Here is a 21102-nt window from a genome sequence, read left to right on the forward strand (position 1 = left end):
GTCAAATGAAAGAAAAAATGAAGCTGATCGTCGTCAATCTCTCTCTTCTCTTTCTCTCTCTGCATTTGTCCTCTCTATTTCATTTCGCCATCGCTAAAGGCGGCCTTATCAGCTCTAATTTCTCAGGTTTAGAAAGAAAAAGTTCTGGAATCTTTGCCTGAATTTTCTCCGTATTTTAAGCTTCAATGAAATTTTACTGCGTTTGCTTTCATTTAATGAGAATCTTGCCTTTACTGATTCAAGGAGTTTTAGTTGTTAAAAAATTTTCTCTTTAGAGTTGAAAATGTGGGAATTGATGACCAGTGGTAGTAATTATTGTAGCTTTTGGTCATTTTTCTTCAATTGGCTTGGGATAATTGCATTTTGTCTCTTATGAAATGAAGAAATTTACTTTATTCTATTACTGGAAGAATATGCCCGTATTGGGGAAAATTTTAAAATTGGAGGTTGCATCATATGCCAATGTTAATTTCGAATTTCCATTCCAGTCCCAATTCATCATGTTTTTGCACGTTGAGATGATAAAGAAGGAGAGGTCAGGCTTTGATAGTTTTCGTAATTTTGGCTTGTAGAGTTGTGATCAGTGAGAAAATTCAATATGTGTAGCAAAGTTTAATCCTTGTGGACAAGTTTTATTTTTTGAATTTGAAACTTAAATAATCTTTGTGTTTTGGTAGGTTTGGGTGATAGTAGCTATGTCGGTTCAGCAAGGCATTTGTTTGAGGAAAAGAAGTTCTCAATGCAAGAGCATATCAAAAGACTGTACTGTCAAAAAACTCATGATATTGCTTTCTTAACTTCTTAATTGTTGCACGATTTGCAATAAGGACAGAAGACCGTTTGATTTGCAGTAACAAATTGGCTGAAGGGTACATGAGTAATGCTGAGCTTGAGAAGGCCATCAAGGAATTTAACCGTAGGTGTAGTAGCATATCTAGAGTCTACAGGTAAGTGTGTTACATGAGCTAATTCTGTCGTAGGAGCCACTCAGGCAAAAACTTATTTTGTTTAAGGATTAATTTTCCTACACTAACAGTGTAAATATTTATAGACGACTAGGTTTAGATAGATGCATGAGAAGAGGATTTTAATTTTGAGCATAGATTATATGTCATCCATGTAGACTTGATTCTGTAAGAAATCTTTACACTGCCGTGTGGACCTTCAATGAGGCTTGCATTTTCTTCTAGTTAGAAGAGTGTTTAATTTAGTCATGTTTTTGATAATGCAGATTGTATATTCCATAGAAGCATGTCATAGTAGGGGTAGACTAGGTAGTTACTCTTGCAGGGAATTTAATTTGAAAGAGTGGCCATAAAAAATTTGCATGATACTGCATAGAACACAATGCTGAATATATAATTCAGAAATAATCTTTTATCTTTTTGAAATGGTGATTTATATGCCTGACTTATTGTGCTTTTCTCTTTGAGGGATCTTTTGAATCTACGATCAGTATTGGTGAGAGTGTCTTAGGAGTTCCACTGGTAATATTTCTACTCCTAGATGCCTTCCCATGTTCAAATTCTGCTTTTTACTTGATTTCACTCCTTTGACTTCACTGATGTTTTACTGGCCTTCACTGACTTCAGTGGGTAATCGAAATCTCTGACAAGCCGGGCAAGGACGAACCTGAACCTGCTTTCAAGGTATGAATTTCTTTCATGAACGTATACTCTACAGAAAAGAAATGCTACTTTTCCTGTGAGAAAATAAGGAAATTGAATGGCAAATGAAGCTAAAATTTACATGTCTCAGAGAAGATAGTTTGTGCCAAAGAATAACTTAGAAGAACTTATATACTTTTAATTTATGTTTTTTCTTTTCTCGTAAATCTCCAATGGAAATAAGAGCTATCAATTTCTTCTTGTCCTTCTTTTTGCCTGCAGTTTTCTTTTTGTTTCTGTTCCTGCAATTTGGATGATTTTCAGTAATCTTCTTTGCATTCATAGATGATTTGGTTGGTTGGCTATTAATTTGCTCAATAGCGTTCATTTTGCAGTTCATTGGGAATGTGCATGGGGATGAACCTGTTGGTCGTGAGCTTCTCTTACATCTAGCAAATTGGCTTTGTGACAACTATGTGCAGCACCCTTTGGTAATTGCTTTGCTTCACATGTAGCCATGTTATTACTATAGTTAACTTTAGCTGACATATTTCTTTTTTGACCCAAAGTTTTTTTTGGTTTAATTTTTGCCCCCATCCACCCCGTGGATGGCCCTTCCTTTAAGTGCATGGTAACCACTTTAAATAACCTTTTTGAAATTTCTAACACCTTGTGAATTTCGTTTTCTTCAAACCATAAATGTTGAATAAAGGCGATAAGAGGACAAATTAAACTTTAATCTTTCTAATGCCACATTGAAACATCATTTTGTCTGTGTGGAATTGCCGTTCTTGTTGTCTTGCTTAATTCCATCATTTACTCCTAGTACCAATATTTATGGTTCTTTTCTGGACTAAGAAATTTTCCCTCAAGCTTTCGCAATTATTAGTTTCCATGTTTTCCACAGAGTGACGTTGCTTCTGAAAGCTTCTTATTGAGTGTGTTACAATTGAATGTTTAACTTTTATATGCAGGCTACTTTGATTGTGAATAATGTTCACCTTCACATACTTCCATCCCTTAATCCGGATGGGTTTCAATCAAGATTGCGTGGGAATGCAAACAATGTAGACCTAAATCGTGATTTTCCAGACCAGGTATCTTGCTGCACTTGCTATATTTGGACATATTTATTCTTCAACTATAAACTGAATATTACTTAGGTATCTAGAATTGGATGTTATGGAATTGAAGTCCTAAGGGGAGCAAGTTGTGCAATGTAAACTCTATATAAAAGCGAAACTTTTCAGATGCATAATTTCCATTTGGTTTGGTTTGATGTATCTCAAGTGAACAACCTTTTTCTTGCATGCTCATCTATAACAAGGTATTACTTTTGGGAAAAAGTACTCAGAAGAATAGTCAACTTGTGAAAACACTAAGAATCTTATACAGAAATTATGAGGTAATAACTGAGATTAGCAATGTAAAATATGAGTCACTAGACACTAGCATTTTGATTAAGAATGAGCTATCGGGTAAAGGAAATTAATGGAAAGTATGAAAAAGGAAACTTTCAAACATTGTCCCCTGTCTGTATAAGCATTTCAGTAGGCTGAGCTTTTCCTTCTGTGATGTTTATTATCCAGGTCAAATTTTGAATAGAAAGTATGGTAATCGATGAAGAGAAAGGTGCTCAATATCACCTTGATACAAACTGCTGCTCATTACTAGATAAATCTATCCGTTAGTGCCACTGCTTAAAGTACCACCTAATAGATGACCATAATATGCTTCTAGGAAAAGAATTCAGGCATGATTCTGAAATGTAAACTTAGTGACTTGTTTCCCTTGAGGTAAAATATCACCTTGCATCACAATTTCTCTATCATTATGAGACCTTTTCCCCCTCCAACCTGTGAGTTCAGTATCTGGCTACTGTTCGGATTAAAATAATTAAGGTTTAACGTTTTCCTTTCCATAAAGTGGCTAGTAAATGTATTGAGACTATGTTTGTCTCAGTGTTACTTTTAAACTTTGGAATGAGTTATTCTCCATATAAGGTTAGCTTTCTGTTGACAAAATTGTTTATACAACGATGTCTGCTTTATTCATTCTTATTTGTAGAATGACTCATTTACAAGCATTCACTGACATGAAATGACATAGTTCTTTCACATGAACGATGACCTGGGCATGCGACAACCTGAAACAAAAGCAATTATGAGTTGGTTGGAAAAGATCCATTTCACAGCATCTGCCACTCTGCATGGGGTAATGTTTCCCTCTGTTGCATACTGCCTTAGTATTTTAACTTCTTGGTTTGTGAACTGTGCCTATTGTGACAAGGAAGAGTTGCAAATCAAAGCCAGTGATAGAAGTTCCTGCTTGAAAGGACCCTTTCTTTTGTTGAAATGTACAGAGATCTCAATAGCTCTTAAGCAGATCAAAGCGAATATTTCTTTGATATCTTCTCTAAGTTTATTCTTCTGTAGTTCAGCAGGAAGTTTCTTATCCTCTCACCCCTCTTGCTTTCTCCTTCTATTTGGTATTTATCTTGTATTTTTCCTTTTCATTTTTCTTTTCTGATTGAAATACTATATTTTGAGCTTGATTCTTAACATAAATTTTCTTCATCTTCCAAGTTGCAGAATGGTCCAATAAAATGAATTTTAATTTAACGTGACTTTTCTTTACAGAGTATTCATGCGCTTTTTGCTTTTTTCTGGATTCACCTCATCGACCTTGTCTCTCAAAAATAAAAGAGAATGTGTTGATGTTTTTGTAAATAATTCTGCTGAATGGTTGAGTGTGCCAAATTGTGTGATAAAATAAAATCATACGGGATACTACTAGGTTTAACTGGTCATGCATTCATTGTACGAGAAGGTTCAAACCACTGCTTATATGCTTTTTCCTTTTAATAAGTGACTACTGCATGTATACTTTGAGGCAGCTCATTGACTTGAGGAGGCCTAAGTTATTTGGATACAGATATGATCAACCATACTTGATAAGCTAATTAGTCTTTACTGTACAGGGAGCACTTGTTGCTAATTATCCATGGGATGGAACTACAGATGAAAAGTGAGTATTCTATATTTGATTCTGCCTTGAATTTATTCAGCATTTGATTGAGTTATTATGGAGACATGGAAATACTGTAAACTATTCTAGTTGCACATCTTTTTTTTCTGTGCAAGTTAAGAATCCTCATATAACAACATAATCTTTCTCCTGCTGGCAGCGTTAGTTTCTTGGGAAATTAAGTTAGTTCTCTGAAATACGTTTCATGTCTGATTGTGGTGTTTTGGACAACCCTTGATAAATTCATGAGAGTGACCTTGCTTTTGGGGGATAAGATTTGACGATGTAAATTCTTTTTTATTGTCATGAACTCACCACCATTGGTATATGGATTGGTTGCTGGACCTTTTTTTAATTTTTTTCTCATTTGGAGAAAGCATTTACCATAGCTGGAACAGTTCCTTTGAATTTTGATCAAGTCAGTTAATCATGTTTCTAATTGGCACCTATCTTCTAGAATAAATCATGGTATATTTGTTGGTTGACTTTCGTTAATAGTTGAGTAATTCAACACTTCAGTTGGCTGTTTCCACAAAGATTTATTTATTTATTTTTGCATACTACTATAGAATCACTGATCTTTTTCCACTGCTAGCAGTTATGTTTATCAATTTCTCTTAGATTTTCTTGTCAATCTGGATCATCTCAGGAAGTACTACTATGCATGCCCTGATGACAAAACATTCAGATTCATGGCAAGTTTATACAGTAATTCACACCATAATATGTCCTTAAGCAAGGAGTTTCCTGGGGGACTAACGAATGGAGCTATGTGGTATGATATCATTTACATAAACTGCACGAAGTAATATGCTTCAAATGCTCCATGTAGAGACGCCTTGTGGAACTTATCTTCTTTTTCTTTTGTGTTCAAATATTAATTCTCCTGTAGGTATCCTATATATGGTGGGATGCAAGATTGGAATTATATATATGCTGGCTGTTTTGAATTGACTTTGGAGATTAGTGATGATAAGTGGCCTAATGCAAGTGAGGTTAGATCTCAACCAAGCCTTTTTTGCATTTAAGAAATACAAAATATCCCTCAAAACTGCTTTAAAGTTATCTATCAAGAGCTCACTTTGCAGGTGTACTAAATTTGAGATATCTGCAGATTCTTATTGCTTTACTTTGGGCTTCTTGTTAGCTAGTGATAGTGGTTAGGTTGGAGCTTGAAGAGATCTCTACAAAAGTTTCTCCTTTCAAACTTTTTGTTTTCCAGAATCCTTGATATTATTGATTGGGTAATGGTGGTAGAATTTGGTTTTCTTGCTAAATGACAGGTGTGAAGAGACCATTCTTGTTAGATTTTAGGGGTGGTGTTTTTTTTTTTAACTATTGTTTGTGATTTCAGAAGACATCTATACAATAAAAGGATTTCTAGATACAAGGTCTTCATTATTTATTTTCTGGACCTTCAGATGACGTATGACTACTGACTTGAATGAATGAACGTATTCTTTTCCTAGTGTTATTCTCCCAAATCCATTTTATCTTTCAAGAGTCTATTTTATGTTCTCCTCTGGTTTCACCTTTTTGCAGATTCCTGTTCTTTGGGAGTTTAACAGAATGAGCATGCTAAACCTTGTTGCAAGTCTCGTAAAGGTAAGTTTTTTAAGCTTCTGGTATCTTTTATCTATTATTGTTGGCAACAAGTCCCCATGTCTAACATTCGTTTTTTTCAAAGTAGCTCCTAATTTTTGATCCTGCTGTGTCCATATTCTCTTAAACTGTGCTTGTACTTAGCTACCTAGCTTTGGGAATACACCATATTGACATCATGGACAAGCATTGGCTACGAATTTTGTTGTATGATTTGGAGCATGCTACCAATTATTGAGCATCCCTGGTGCTGTTCATGTAGTGTCAAGTCCAAATTGTCCATGACCATGTCTTCTGTATTTTTTCTAACAAAAACCTGTAACTCCAGAAGCCAAAAAGATTCTCTTTTTGATGGAGGACTAAAGCAATGTAGTTCATGCATTATTGTTATTGTTTGTTCATCTATCTGGTTGTTTAATTGGTCGAGAGGTTTGATATTTGTTATTGGACTGAAAATTGATATGTAGTTTTTTGTATGGTGACTTTAATGATGTTCACCTCAAAAGACTTCTTATTATGTAGACAGGAATACATGGAAGGATCTTCTCATCAGATTATGGAAGCCCTTTGGCAGCCTCAATATCTATCAAGGGAATAAATTCCACGGTACGTCTTTGATTATGCTTGACTTGCAGTCGAGACACTGAGATTTCTGAAACTTACCAAGATAACACATAACCCTGATGACTTTGTGGCTACATGAAGGATATGAGAGTGAAATCATACAATTTTGTATATATTTGTAATTCAGTTTATAGATGCATTATTTAATTGATTTGTATATTAAGTTGAATTTTTTCCCCAATTTTGAGGCTTTTCTTCATGGTTCACATAAGTAGTTCACTGCAGCTATTTGTCTTTATTGATGGCATCGCATGAGCAGTAGTTTTATGTGATCAAACGGAATAAAAATGTTTACTTAAGGTAGCGTTTAAGTTGAATTTTTGGTCAGAGGAAGGGGATGACCACTGAATAGAAAGGTGCATGACAATTCTTGTCTAAGCACTATTAGATGGTCCATCAGATTGTAATATAACTCCAAAGGGGTTAGTCATTGCTGGTTGTATACCCTAATATGTCGGATTTTTAATGATGTAGCAGAATAGCTGATTTCTTTCAATTCATTTTTTCACAACCTTTTAATTAACAGATCAAAGCTGGCAAAGTGTTTGCTGATTATCATCGTTTGCTGACTCCTGGAGAGAAATACGAAGGTAATCATGATCAGCCTAAATGTTTCGGTCTTCAACCACGATATCAATGTTTTCATCAGTGTAATCACTGAATTTCAGTAGTTTTTGTCTTCACTTATAGCTCGCAATTGGATATGATTAAGGAAAGAGTACATACCTACAAATTTTTTTGTGAACATTCTGATTTTAACTTGAAAATTTATAGTTGTCGCATCGATGCCCGGTTACAAGTCCAAGAGTACACGTATCATATTGGGAGAAGAAGCAAGTACAGTAGACTTTATTCTTGATCCGGTAGTTGCTGCCAGAGATGATTCACTGCCAAGCAGGTGTGACTGCAGCTTTGAGAAGAGAGAGCAGAAACTCATTGAGCTTTTGCCTGGGCAGCATTCAGAAATTTTGATCGTTGTAATTCTAATTCTACTATTCCTCTGCTTTTTGATGAAGAGGAGAGTAATATTGAATTATTTGAGACCAAAACAGATGGCAGGGCAAAAGCGGCCCCTTGTTGTATGAATTATACATCTGCACTTAATTAGGAATCTTTGTATTTTAAGACACAATTGGTATATAATGTGCATTTAAACATGATATACCTTTTGTACAATACAAAGGAAGAGCAGCAGCATGATACGAGATGCAAAGCTGATTCATGAACGCTGTCATGGATTATAACCAATCCTATTTTTGGGTTGGAAATTGTTTTCCCATTGTAAGGTAGAAAAATATATGTCTGAAGTGCTTTGTATCTTTGTCTTTTCTTGCAGAGCCTTGATCTTTGTGTTGTCTCTTCAACAAAATTACTCGAAACTTCGCTTTGAATCTTTGATGATTCCCCCAAGTCTTATAACTACAAGATTCACAGTTAATACGAAATACTGTACAGTGAGCAGTGTCAATCTGATGAGCTGAACTTATTCCGTGTTTGATTATATTCATAATCTTGCGTGAAAACTCGAAAAGAGAAATATTTGGAAACAACCAATTTTTCCACTTGTTTGAACTCGATCACTATCAGTGCAACTCGAGCTCAAACAAGTACAGAAATTGGAACGTGAACTCGACTCGATATAATGAAAATCAAACTTAAGCTTGACTCGTTTGAGATCAAGTAAATATCAAGTTCGAACTACTCGAGCTCGAGCTCGAATCTATACCTGTGATTTTTTTTTTCTTGTTTTCAATTTTTGACCTTTTAGATTTATCAGATTACCATTTTGTTATTCATCATTTTTTTACTAAACATTACTTCATGTAAATTTATTAAAATATGAACCCATAATAGTTAGGTTTAATCTTTCCTACACTGACAGTACAAACACTGATAATTAGGATTGTTACATAATTAAAATATATAATATATAAATAATACAAATACTTGATTAAGCTCGTCGAGTACTCGAGTATTTATTTTAAATGCTCGAACTCAACTCGTTACATGTAACGAGCAACTCGAGCTCGAGCTCGAGCTCGAATTCGAATCAAGCTTTGGATCAAGCCGCTCACAAACTACTCGTGAGTGGGTTAGCTTGATAGCACCCCTAGTCTAACCAAGTGAGAAGATCTTGAAAATGGGGACTACTTAGCTAAGCATGTAAAATTGGATCCCTTTTTCTGCTACAAAAAATGTCTGTGCTTCACGGAAAGTCGGAAATATGTCTTGGATTTAGCACTTGACAACTTGGGTAAATTAAACGCAAGGTCGGATTTACATGATCAGTCTGTTGCTGTTGCAGAGGGATCATCATTATTGAAAACATTTCCAGGATGCAGGAAAAGAGAAACAATTTTGGAGGGGAAAATCAACAAATAAAAGATTTGAGACATCCTAGCTTAACATGTTATAAATACAAACACAGACAGCATTTTCAGTAAAGTTTTTCGACAAAGGAACTCAACGGCACCTCAAAGAAAAAGTATCACTACACCTCAGTGTCACGACACCAAACTTGCACTGAGAGTGGCAATTACAACCACATGCCACAATTTCTATTTAGTTATAAAAAATGAATGCCACAAGAATTGTATTAAACTAAAAAAACTTAGAAAAATAATTTGATATAGGTACGTACACATGAGGATTGGGAATATTCAACTGGACAAATTGGAATCAAATCCTGAACCCCAAATAGACAAAAGTGTCTTGTGTTGTTGGTTTCAGGCAAATAAATTCCTGATCATCTTTATTTCAGGCAAGAGTTTTATCTGATTTATTACTCACAAATTATGATTTTTGTTGAGTTTATAGTCAACCGACTATTGATCAAAACCTTCACTAATCACATAGCCTGGTGTGCATCATATTCTTTCTTGACTAGTTCGTTCAATCTGTATAACAGCAACTCAAAATCACCTTGTCTCTTGAGAAGGGAAAGGCGAACATGGCGGGTTCCAACATTGAAAACTCTACCTTTGCGACCAATGATATTTGCTGCGTTGAGGACTTTAGTACAATTCGTATCTTCTTCTCTTTCACATTTCAGCCATGCATAAGCTGCCATTATCAATACACAAACAGAAAGATCACCAGTAGTATCAAAATGTCTTGGATATGATTATTTGGATAAAAATGTCTGAGCATTTGTATTTAATATAGAACTTTGGCAAGTAGAAGCAAAAGACAGAGAGTTATTTATACAAATATTTAAATTTTTATTCAGAAGTCAAAAAGGTATTGATATTAAATTATGTTGGGAAATATCAAAATTAATCCAAGACAAATTACTTTTTTTTCCAAATACCAGTTAAAATAGGAATAAACCAAATCACCAAACAACGATATCAATAATAATAATAAAATATAGAAAAATAAAAGGTATAGGGCGTGAAAAATCCAAATTAAAAAAAATCATGGGACCTAATCCAGTAAAAAATCTTCACTATTACAATAATGAAAATACACAGGTCTACCCGAAATATTCGAATGATAACAATATTACCAATATCAACCAAGCGAAATTGCTACAAAATCGCCCCAAAAACTACAATTGTCAAAGAAGTGAGTTTGGAAGAGTATTACCAAATGAAGAGGAAATCCAAATGAGTAGAATTTAACAAGAGGATCGCATGAATAAAATTTAGCCTCAATCGAATTTCGAATCACCCTCCAATCAAGATTTTGAAATTGTTTCTCTCTCTCTAGTTTCGCTCCCAAAATCGGCTGAAACCTTTTTTCCCTCGGTTGATTGATATCTAGTACGGCTAAAGCTTTCCGTCTACTTTTCCAAGAAAGAAGCTGATGGCTACTAGTACTACTAGTTACTAGTTTTCCAAGTCTAATGGCCACCAAATGATGAGGACCAAGCCCAACAAATGATTTCTATAGAAATTGATTTCTATATTTTGTGAACATGGATTAACAATCGATATGTCTTCAGTTTTGATTAGAATTGCAATATTCAGGTAACTCACCACCAAAAGACAAACATGGCCAATACATCAAAGATTACATATCCTAGAAAGTACTAAAACCAAAATTCACAGTGATATTGATTTTTCTTCAACTTGGAAGCTTTGATGGTTAGTTCAATCTTTGTTTAGTTCTGTAGGTTGGTTATCATTTTTTAAATTTCAACATTTTGGTCCCTGAACCTCGTTGAAGAATCTCAAGATACTTTAACAGCAAAAAACTATCAACTAATGGAGGACAGATTAAAACTATTGTATTCGCAAAAGTGTATACATAAGGGGAGAATCACCTGGAGATGGTTCTCTGACTCTGTCAAGATAATTGCAGTATTGAGGGGAGATCTCTTGAAGGCTGAAATGCTTTGACAATGATATAACCTGGTTTAACCTTTTCCAGCGATCCATCATTCTTCTGTATCCAAAATAAAAAATTTCTTTGCCATCATCTTCAAGTAGTGCTTTTAGGAGCTTCAAAGCTCTCAATTGAGTATCCCTTGAGAGGCCCATCTCGGCCAGGCTTATGTATGCTGACATTCCTTCATAAACATCCTTGTCCTTTATTACTGCCCATCTGCACAAAATCTCACAATTGAATTTAACCTATAACGTCAGTTTATAAGAGCAGTTTTTATGTTCAGAACTTCATCCATCTGTTCACAGACGTCTTGCATGTTAGGTTTTCTACCAACAACTCTAGTAGTACTAAAAACTGCTGCAAGCATGATTCAGCTATAAGCCTGTATCTGCGTGTGCATTCTTAAAAAAGAAACCACATCCAAAACATGACATTAATTTGAGTATACAAGTCCATTAGTATTACCCAAATCTACTTCCAGCATGGCCAGTGAGCTTAGAAATTGTGAAGATCATGACATCTTCATCTGCTGGAGATGGAATCGCTGTAAAAGGCGGCCAATAATAGGCATGATCATAGACAGCCTTGACAGTAGGGCCTTGCAGAACCGCTTTCTTCAACTGACCATCTGGATTATTTGGTGAAGTTACAAACTCGATGATATCCAAAGCATCTGAATTATTTTTGAGCGAGGATACATCACCACCAAACTCAAAATGAAGAGTTTCGAAGTAATCTGTTTGTTTTTGGTAAAGCTGTGGGAATAGAACTATGTCAGTTCAATCTTATTGTAGTTTCTTGGTTTTTAAATGGAAATCAGTATCATGTACAAGGACAAACCGGATAATAAGGTGTAGATGCCACAACTCTTGTGCGAGAAGATGAGTTTCGAGAGGAAAGAGCAAAAACCGCAGCATTGAGAAGTTGAGTTGAACCAGCACCAAAGACGATGTATTTTCCATCTGTAATAGCATTTTTGGCAGCTGCATGTAGTGTGCGGATGTGTTGATCAAGAACCTGCGAGATACTTGTATGGTCCGAAAACGTATAGCTCATTCGATGCCATCCTGCAACTAAGACGGCACTACTTGCAGCATGTCGCATCCAATAGGGCTCTAGAAACAAAGGATCTCCACTGCACTCAGCCAATTTCAGCTTTTACTTAGCGACAAAATGATTACCATAATGTAACTCGCAAGATATTCTCTCTAAACGAGTGACTAAAGACAGCAACAGACTTGTTATTAGTGTTAATTTTGCACTTGAGAATTTGAAGAAGAGAATTTACGTAAAGCAAAAGCACGAATCAACAATACTGAGTAACGTAGATGGGAAAGACTTTATCTGGATCAACAGTTAGCGGGACTACTAGAAAAAGGTTTCTAGATGTTCGCTCCAAATAAAATTTAGGAAAACAAGCAGAATCTCTCCATCTCATTCGATACGATGAAATATCTTTCGAATCTAGATTTGGTATTGATCGAATAGAAAGAAACTTTTTCTTGAAATTCTTTTACAGATAGAGTGCAACTTAATATGTTCCTCCAAGATTAGGGAGCTCCAAGAGAAGGATAGATTAGAAGTTTTCCAAAGGGTTATTATCACTTCTTAAACTATATCACTACTATCAGTTTACCTTCTAACGTTATTTTTTAGTCACTTCATTCTCATAAGTAATTCAAATCAACATGTTAAGAAATTTTGGACAAAAAAAAAACCCCTTTATTCTATAGCATTATCACATTGTTATTATCACTTTATCCCTTGAAATTATAGTGATACAAACGCTTTCATTCCGAACATTAATTTCTAGGCATTTTATCTCATCGTTAATCTAACTAGTATGGTAAAAAAAATTTAAATATATTTACCATTTTTATATATAATTAAAAATAAAAAAGTTGGAATGATTATTCTTCCTTTTTTTTTCACTTTAAGAGATCCAAAAATATAAAAATAAAATAATTTTCTCAAATTTTTTTCACACTTATTAATACTAGGAAAAGAAAAGGAGATAGGAAAGAAGGAGACAAATAATTAGATTTTGCAAAGAAAGAAAATAAAGAAGAGTCTAATATTATCGTATTACTTTAAGGTTGTCGAGATTAGAATTGAAATTTGGTGGTAAACAGAAAGTGAAATAATTTTAAAATAATAAAATTATTTAATCCTTTCTTATTTGTATTTTTTTAAAAAAAGAATTGAACTCTTTCTCTCTCTCTCTATCTCTCTCTTCCCCTCCCCATCTTTCTATTTTTTTTCCAACATTAATAAGATTGCCAAGAAGAAAGAGATTAACACTTTTACTCTTTTGTTTATACTAAAAAGGAGAAGAACCATTCTAAAATTTTGATTATTTTTATTATTCAAAGAGGATGGTACTTTTTTCTAAAGTTTTTTAACTTACTAAATTGGTTTAATGGTAGGGTAAATTGCTTAAAAATAACTCTAGGGGGTAAACTGATAATGATGCTATAGTTTATGGGGATAAAGTGATAATAATTTTAAGAGTTAAACATATCTTTTTAGTTTAATTAACAAACTCCGTTAAGTTTGACCGTTAATCTTGGATATAAAGTGACTAAAAGGTAATGTTAAGAGGGACATTGATAGTGATACTGAACGTCAAATGGGTAAAGTAATAATAACCCTTTTCCAAAAAAAGATTGAGGAATGCTTTATCTACTAGTTTCTTGCTATTATGAAACATTTGGCTTTAGAACTAGGGGCCTGTTTGGAATCGAGTTTTTTGGCCAAGTTTTTTAGCTACTAGTTTTTAACAACTTTAGCTACAGGAACCCAAAAAAACTTATCAAATTTTTTAACCTACATACTTAAAATATCTAATACACAAAAAACTTCCTCTTTTCTTCTTCTTTCTCCCTCACCCTGATCCACCACACCTTCATCACCGGCCACCACCTCCGGCGCCGGCCACCACCACCTCCGCCGTTGCTTCCGGCGCCGACCTTCCTTTTTTTTTTCCCTTCCTTTCTCCCTCTCCCCCTTTCCTTCCCTCCCCTCCCTGGCCACCCTTCCCCTTCTCTAGCTGCGATCTGGTCGCGCGGTACCAGACCGCATCTGCAATCTGGTCATGCGACCAGATTGGGCAAAGGGAGAGGGGGAATGGGAGAAGAGTAGGAAAGGGGAGGAGAGGGAGATGAAGAAGAGAGGGAGAGAAAAAGCCAAAAACACAATTTTGTGCACGCCATGGCTACTGGTTCTCTGGCTTCGGGAGAGGGTGAAGGGGAGTAGAGGGGGAGAGGGGAGCAGAGAGGGAGAAGAGGGGAAGAGAAAAGGAAAAAAAAAAATTTGGGACCATGGCTGCTGGTTCTTCAACGAGGCAGAGGTCTAGTACCGCGAGGGAAGAGGGAGGGGGAAGGAAAAAGAAGAAGAAGAAGAAGAAGAAGAAGAAGAGAGGAAATAAAAAAAAAAGGAAAGAAAGAAAAAGAAAAAGAAAGAGAAAAAGAAAGAAAAGAAAAGAAATGGTAGGGTCATGGCTGCTGGGAAGGCAGAGGTAACGGGGTAGGGAAGTGGGGAGGGGGAAGGAAGAAGAAGAAGAAGAAGAAGAAGAAGAAGAAGAAGAGAGGAAAGAAAAGAAAAAGGAAGGAAAGAAAAAGAAAAAGAAAGAGAAAAAGAAAGAAAAAAAAGAAAAGGAAAAAAAAAGTTTTTCATCTTAAAAAATTTTTCTAAAAACTTCTATCGTGCACTACAGTAAAGTTTTAGACAAATTTCCAAAAAACTCAGGTTCCAAACGGAGCCTAGCTTGTTAACGAAAGATATTATGGGGAAACAGTGTAGGCTGGGACCTTAGGACTTGATTCCCCCCCCCCCCCCTCTTCCCCTCAATAGTGTGCTATGTTGTTAGTTGCAAAGAAAGAAATGTAGCAAATGTAGTAGTTTGATAAGATTTTCTTTCTCTATCTCAGCCTGACCGATATATAAAAAGATAGATGTGCATGAGGCCTATTTAATTTGATGATTCAATTTAGTGTTTGACTTTAATAGGTTTAGATCTTAATATATTGCGACGTGTTTGATAACAAAAAATAGAACTCTCTAAGCAAAACTCACTCTAAAAAGTAAGTGATAAATCATTCATTTATTACTTAACGAAAAATATGTTCAACTATTAAGATTTCATTATTTAATAATTTGATAACTTCAACAAATTTTATATTTTAATTTTATCAAATGCACGTGGTTGTTGAATGTGGATACAGCGAGTAAATTTCCTAATCTGGTTCTTCAACAAACCATAGCCACTAGCCAATGGCATCTAATGCCTTGTTTAAAATTGTTTGTTGTAGCCGTCTTAGTAGAATATTCAGGTTCACAGCGTATGGCCCCTGATGAGCCAACTAAGATATTAAAAACAGTTTCGTTCCACTATTCGACAAAAACATTTTACTCGATTGATCATTCCTTGACGGCACGATCATTTTCATGATACTGAGTTACTGACTGCGGAGCAGAAGAAGTCTGAAATCTGGAGATGCAATTGCATGCCGCCTGAAATAGGACTTAGCAACCTAAGGGAAGATGTGAATTTCCAGGAGAAGAACTATCATAAATGAACAAATATGTCATCCCTGATCAATTTGTCATCCCAAAAATATTTTCTTCTTGATTCCCCTCTCCATACCAAAAAATTATAATGAAAAAAGAAATTTTAGCCACAGGAAGAAGAGGGGAGGGGGATTTGAGAGGGATAGCGAGGCCAAACCTATCAGCATCAGCAGGGCAGTCAGTTATGAATTGAGAGCAGTCAGGTCCCTGAAAGCATGAGTTGCACTCACAAACTGGTTTTCCATCAACAACCAATCCATCAACATAGGCTCTCCCATTGCCAGAACATGAAATCGATGCCACAGATTCAGCTTCTGCTGCAGCGTTTTGGCTCCAAGTCAGCTGATTCCGGACCTTGTTCTGTTGCGTCATAAGCAAGACATTAACTATCATGGAAGCCAAAAGGCAAACAGCATAGCAAGAGCTATGCATCTTGGCCATGCTGCCTTTTTGGCTTTTTCAAGTAACCTCAATGATCAAATTCTCTCAGGATTGAAATAGAGAATATGCTTGAGATTCACCAGAAATGTTAAGCTAACTCTGGTGGCCCTGCTGACTTTATGTTTATTTCCTTTGTCGACTTGTCGTTGCTGACATAACTATGAAAGCATTTGAAAATGAAACATGATGTTATTCACTAACAGTAAAGATTAAGAGTTTAATCAATTTTCAGTTCAATTACCTTTTTTTTAAATATTATTTTTAGTGTAAATGGGAGGTTTCAAGATACCTCAAATCACAGTAAACTTCTTTTTTAGAATGGTCATGACGTGCTTGGGAACAAGAAGTGCTGATTATTGACTAGACAAAGTTTTAGAAACATCTAAAAGGTAAAAAGATTAAGAATCTGTTTACAGGATCATTATTTCTTTAATTAATTTTTGGCTCAGCAAGCGACTTATTTTTCACAACTCTTAATATTCATGACATCATACAAACTTTCTTCTTTTTGAGTACACATCCTCATACAAACCTAAAACTTATTAGTCATGTTTTTACTACATTTTTTTTAAATGATCATTGAAAATAAGAATAATTTCCCCCAACTTCTTTTCCACTTATTGTATCCTTCAAAAATATCTTTAAGAGCTTGTCATCACAAAAATGACATTAAACAATTATTAGGATAAAATATTTTAGCTTGAATTATTGTTTAAAATGCATCATAAGTTTCTTCGAAAATCCGCCTGTAAATGAAAAATGATATTGGTATTCTTTTTTCTTTTTCATTTTGTATTTTCTTGTTTATTTTGCTTGTGAAAATATCAGACATTAGTTTTTTTTCTTTTTGTTTCTTTTATTTCACAATTTTTGAGGTGATAAAACTATCAAGACTTTCGAGATGATAAAACTGTCACGACTTTAAAAAAGGATGATAAGAATTATAATCAGTTGATATACTTTGAATTCTTCAGTACTCCCTTACCCTCTTGTATGAGTGATAGTGGTGAACTGAAATTTCAATTGAGCGAATGAAAATATAGTTCTTCTTTTTTACTTTCCTCTTTTTCTAAATTCATTAGTTTTCACAAATTCACCTGTCAATTATTGGACATTTTTAATTATTTTTCCTCTAATGAATTTTTACTTATTAGGATCTTTTCTTTGTCATGTGTTTAAACTATTCAATTGTTAGCATATTCTCTATTATATTTATATACACACACACTAAATTCATGTATAACATTGCTACCACTAATTAGAGTGGTCAAAATCAAACCACAGGTTAAAATTCAATGTTTAAAGAAAGTAAAAATTTGAAAGTAAATACTTAACATAATAGAGGGGTATTCTTATCTTTTAAGGGACTAAGTGACATTAAATAAAAGTTAGGGAATCCTGGTTAATCCTCCGCCAAAAAAACGGAAAACAAAAGAAAAAATATCCCCAATAAAAGGAAAAGGAAAAGGAAAAGGAAATGCATATATATCTGCAGAGCCCCCATGAAAAGCTCATGGTTGTAAATCCAAATGGATAAGGCCATTTAAAACTGCCAGAATAGGGTATCTATCGTGACACTTTTCCTTTCACCAATTTTCTATCCTGCCAAGATTGGATATCTATCCGGACCCGCACCGTTGATGACATTGGACTCCATTTTGCTTCTCAACATGTCAGGATGTAACATGTCCCGCTAGTACTCCGCTTCATATCAACTTTACACACAGAAAAATCAGCATCGCAATAATCAATAAAATCAATACAGTTTGTTCTAAAGTACCACAAACCTAAATTCAAAGAATTTAAGAATTTTTGAGTTACATAGAATGGAGTTTTTTTTGCCAAAATAACCTTTGTTTTTCCAAAAAATATTCCTACAATGATTCAACTCCAAATTTTATTACTAATCTAATCTTCTGACCTTATCCCCTAATAAGGAGCAACCTCCTCCATGCTTTCTAAATCAAATTCTTCAAACTCAATCAAATTCTCGTTACCACCATTATTAACATAGGAGGTTCCAAACTCACATCCATCCAAAATAAAAACATAAGACTCCTTTCCTCAGCCCTACATGCTATTCCCCATATTGCCACATGCACAATGAGTTCCTGTTCAATGCAATATGACAAAATCAAAACTAAAACTCCGGAAAGAGTTAATTTAATGAACAAGTGATGGAGAGTTTTGTACAAACATACTAATAATTCCAATTTCGCCAGGTTTGTAGTGAGTTTTTCTTTTTTATTTTTAATAGGAAAAAGAGCATAAGAAAGAGAAAATTACCGCAACTGGAATGGAGATGAACAATCAAAATTTTAGATTTTGCTTTAATGTTTGGAGATAATTCCAGTTTCCCTTGATTTGTAGTGAGTTTTTCTTTTATTTTTTCTTTTTCTTAATAAGAAGGAAAGCATCATAAAGAGAAAATTATTGCAACTGGAATGGGGATGAATAGTCAAATTTTAGATTTTGCTCTCATCTTTGGAAATATCGTCAGATTTATGTTAAGTATTCAAGACTTTTGCTCTCATGTTTGGAAATATCGTTAGATTTATGTTAAGTGTTCAAGACTTTTTTGGACAATAGAGTGATAAGTAAAAGCAGAGTAGAGTATTATAGTCATGTAGGGAATTTTTGAACTATATTAATGACTAAACAAGAGTTTTACCCTTTTTCTCATTTCCATTGAATTTGATCGGATGGATAACAGAAAAGGTTGTTATGGAAATAAAGTATGAAATTGAATCATTTTAGGAATATTTTTTGCGAAGGGAGTTATTTAGGCAAATAACTCACATAGAATGTATGCTTAACAGTAGAGATAAGAGACTCATTAGGACAAATCTGAAAACAAGCACAAAGACAAACAGCAAATATGATATCACATATCGAGACGACTAGTAGTTAAATATAATAAATCATCAATCATACCTCGGTAAAGTTTCTCACAAACCTTTTCGCCCTATTCATTCTTGTCAATTTTAATAGTAGCACTCAACAGACTACTTGTACTTTTGATATCACAGTAATCAAATCTTTTGAACAACTCCTTTGTGTACTTGATTTGATTGATATAAATACCATCTTCAAATTGCTTAGTTGTACTCTACAAAAAATACCATCTTTAATAGTAATATGAGTTTTTCCGTCATACTCATCTCAAGCTTTTCTTGCATAAGTCTTTCAAAATTTTGGCATATTGTGTTGTTAATAGAACCATAGACAATATCATTAACATAAATCTGAATGACTAGAATATCCTTCTTATCTATTTTGATAAACAAGATAGCATCAAACTTTCCTTTTGAAAAAAATTTTTCAATAAAAAAAATTGGTTAAATCTTTTATACTAAACACTAGGGTTTGTTTAAGACCAAATTAACTCATAGTTAGATAGTCTTGGCTGAAAATTAGTTCTAATTCTTCTATCAATGAAAAAAAATTTTCATCGAAGGAATAAGTTTTGTTGTGCCTTATATATTATAAGTTAACACGTATATATAGACTAGCGTTCATATTTTATACTTTTTTTTTCTTTTAATGCAATTAGAAGTACTGTCAGCATGAATATGCAAGAAATATGGAAGACGCTAAAAACGTATTCGAGTGTATATGAATCCTAATGAATGTATCATTGAGGATTAATTTAGTATAATATTATTGGTTTGGGTTGATGTAAGTCGTCATATACTTATGAAGAGAGATGGATTGAATGGTATAGAGGAAGAAGTGTAAGTGAGACGTCTCGACTTTCCACTTATACTAAAAAAAGTAAGTCATATACCTATCCATAGTTTAAGTATGAGTTGTTATATTGTAATGTTTTGATTTATAATTAATCCCGAACAATATCCCGAGCAACATATCAAGGTCTATAATTGCTTTAATATGTTTCCTAGGCTGGCTCATGGGGAAATCCGACTGGATAGGATAGGAATGCCTTCGATTAGGAAAATTAGGCATTCTGCAGCTGCTACAGGATGTGGATGAAATGTTTCCCTAATTTTCGTAGAAAAATGCTTTAGCTTAGCTCAAAATTTGTATTAAATAACTGCCATGTGGATATTTTTCTTGAATTTGGGTTTGTTGGCAGGGAGTTTCGTCCATTTATAAGGGAAAACTCTGCCAAAATTTTTATAAAAAATAAAAAAGATATTTTATTAAAAAAAAATCCCGAACAATAATTAAAAGCTATTTTGACCGAGCAACCATAATAAAAATTGATAATACGTATTCTTACTTTGAGTTCGAAACGTTATAAAAAAAAATTCTTCTTGAACTTTGAACACGTACAAAACAATAATTTTTAATGTTTTCTAGTTATAGGGCACCATAATGTTTAGACGAACAAGTTGAACCTAGATGGAGCTAATTTCACGTCTTCAAGCACTTTCCCTAAAGAATGTACTGAAGCTAGATGGAACTAATACCACGCCTTCAAGTACCTTCCCCAAAAGGTAATCGTGACAACTTATTGTTGTATTAATGAACTTTTAAGTACTGAAAATATAATAATGCAGTTACAGTTATTAGCCTCAGAAAACTTACTCGAGATTGAAAAACCAATAAATATAGCGACTAAGAAAGTGTGTAGCATTAATATATATATCAATAAATGATCATTGCATTTTTCTTCTCACTTCCTAGTGAATAAATGAAATGACTAAATATTCTACAAAAAGAATTATATGTACATATGCCAATCTGTTAGAACTTAGAAGGCCACATGTCCTGGAGATGAAGAGTCTGCAAAATTTATTGAAACTATGGTCTTCTGCTGCCTTGGGATATAAATTCTTGATTAGAATGATTCTCAGTATCTTCCTCCGCGACATTTGTATCATTCAATGGATCAAGAAATTGTTATTGGCTGTTCTAGCAATTAGATCTATCCTTC

General features: G+C 34.2%; 2 protein-coding genes across 2 annotated transcripts; one reads left to right on the forward strand and one right to left on the reverse strand.

Moving 5' to 3' along the window:
* Positions 1-8187, forward strand: LOC113748583 (carboxypeptidase SOL1). Its single transcript, XM_027292052.1, has 15 exons — positions 1-126; positions 678-762; positions 852-947; positions 1457-1487; positions 1593-1649; positions 2003-2098; positions 2582-2704; positions 3717-3821; positions 4588-4634; positions 5284-5409; positions 5527-5629; positions 6177-6239; positions 6759-6842; positions 7387-7450; positions 7635-8187. The coding sequence occupies exons 1-15, from the start codon at positions 6-8 to the stop codon at positions 7943-7945; spliced, it is 1512 nt and encodes a 503-aa protein (XP_027147853.1). The 5' UTR covers positions 1-5; the 3' UTR covers positions 7946-8187.
* Positions 8188-9384: 1197 nt separating this feature from the next.
* On the reverse strand, positions 9385-16273 carry LOC113749708 (tryptophan aminotransferase-related protein 4-like). Its single transcript, XM_027293534.1, has 5 exons — positions 15919-16273; positions 12033-12327; positions 11658-11947; positions 11128-11408; positions 9385-9923 (listed from the first exon to the last, which is right to left on the reverse strand). Exons 1-5 carry the CDS (start codon positions 16200-16202, stop codon positions 9709-9711), a joined length of 1365 nt encoding a protein of 454 aa, XP_027149335.1. The 5' UTR covers positions 16203-16273; the 3' UTR covers positions 9385-9708.
* Between the last annotated feature and the right edge of the window lie 4829 nt (positions 16274-21102).

The sequence above is a fragment of the Coffea eugenioides genome, chromosome 10 (assembly GCF_003713205.1).
Source record: "Coffea eugenioides isolate CCC68of chromosome 10, Ceug_1.0, whole genome shotgun sequence".
NCBI classification, from domain to species: Eukaryota; Viridiplantae; Streptophyta; class Magnoliopsida; order Gentianales; family Rubiaceae; genus Coffea; species Coffea eugenioides.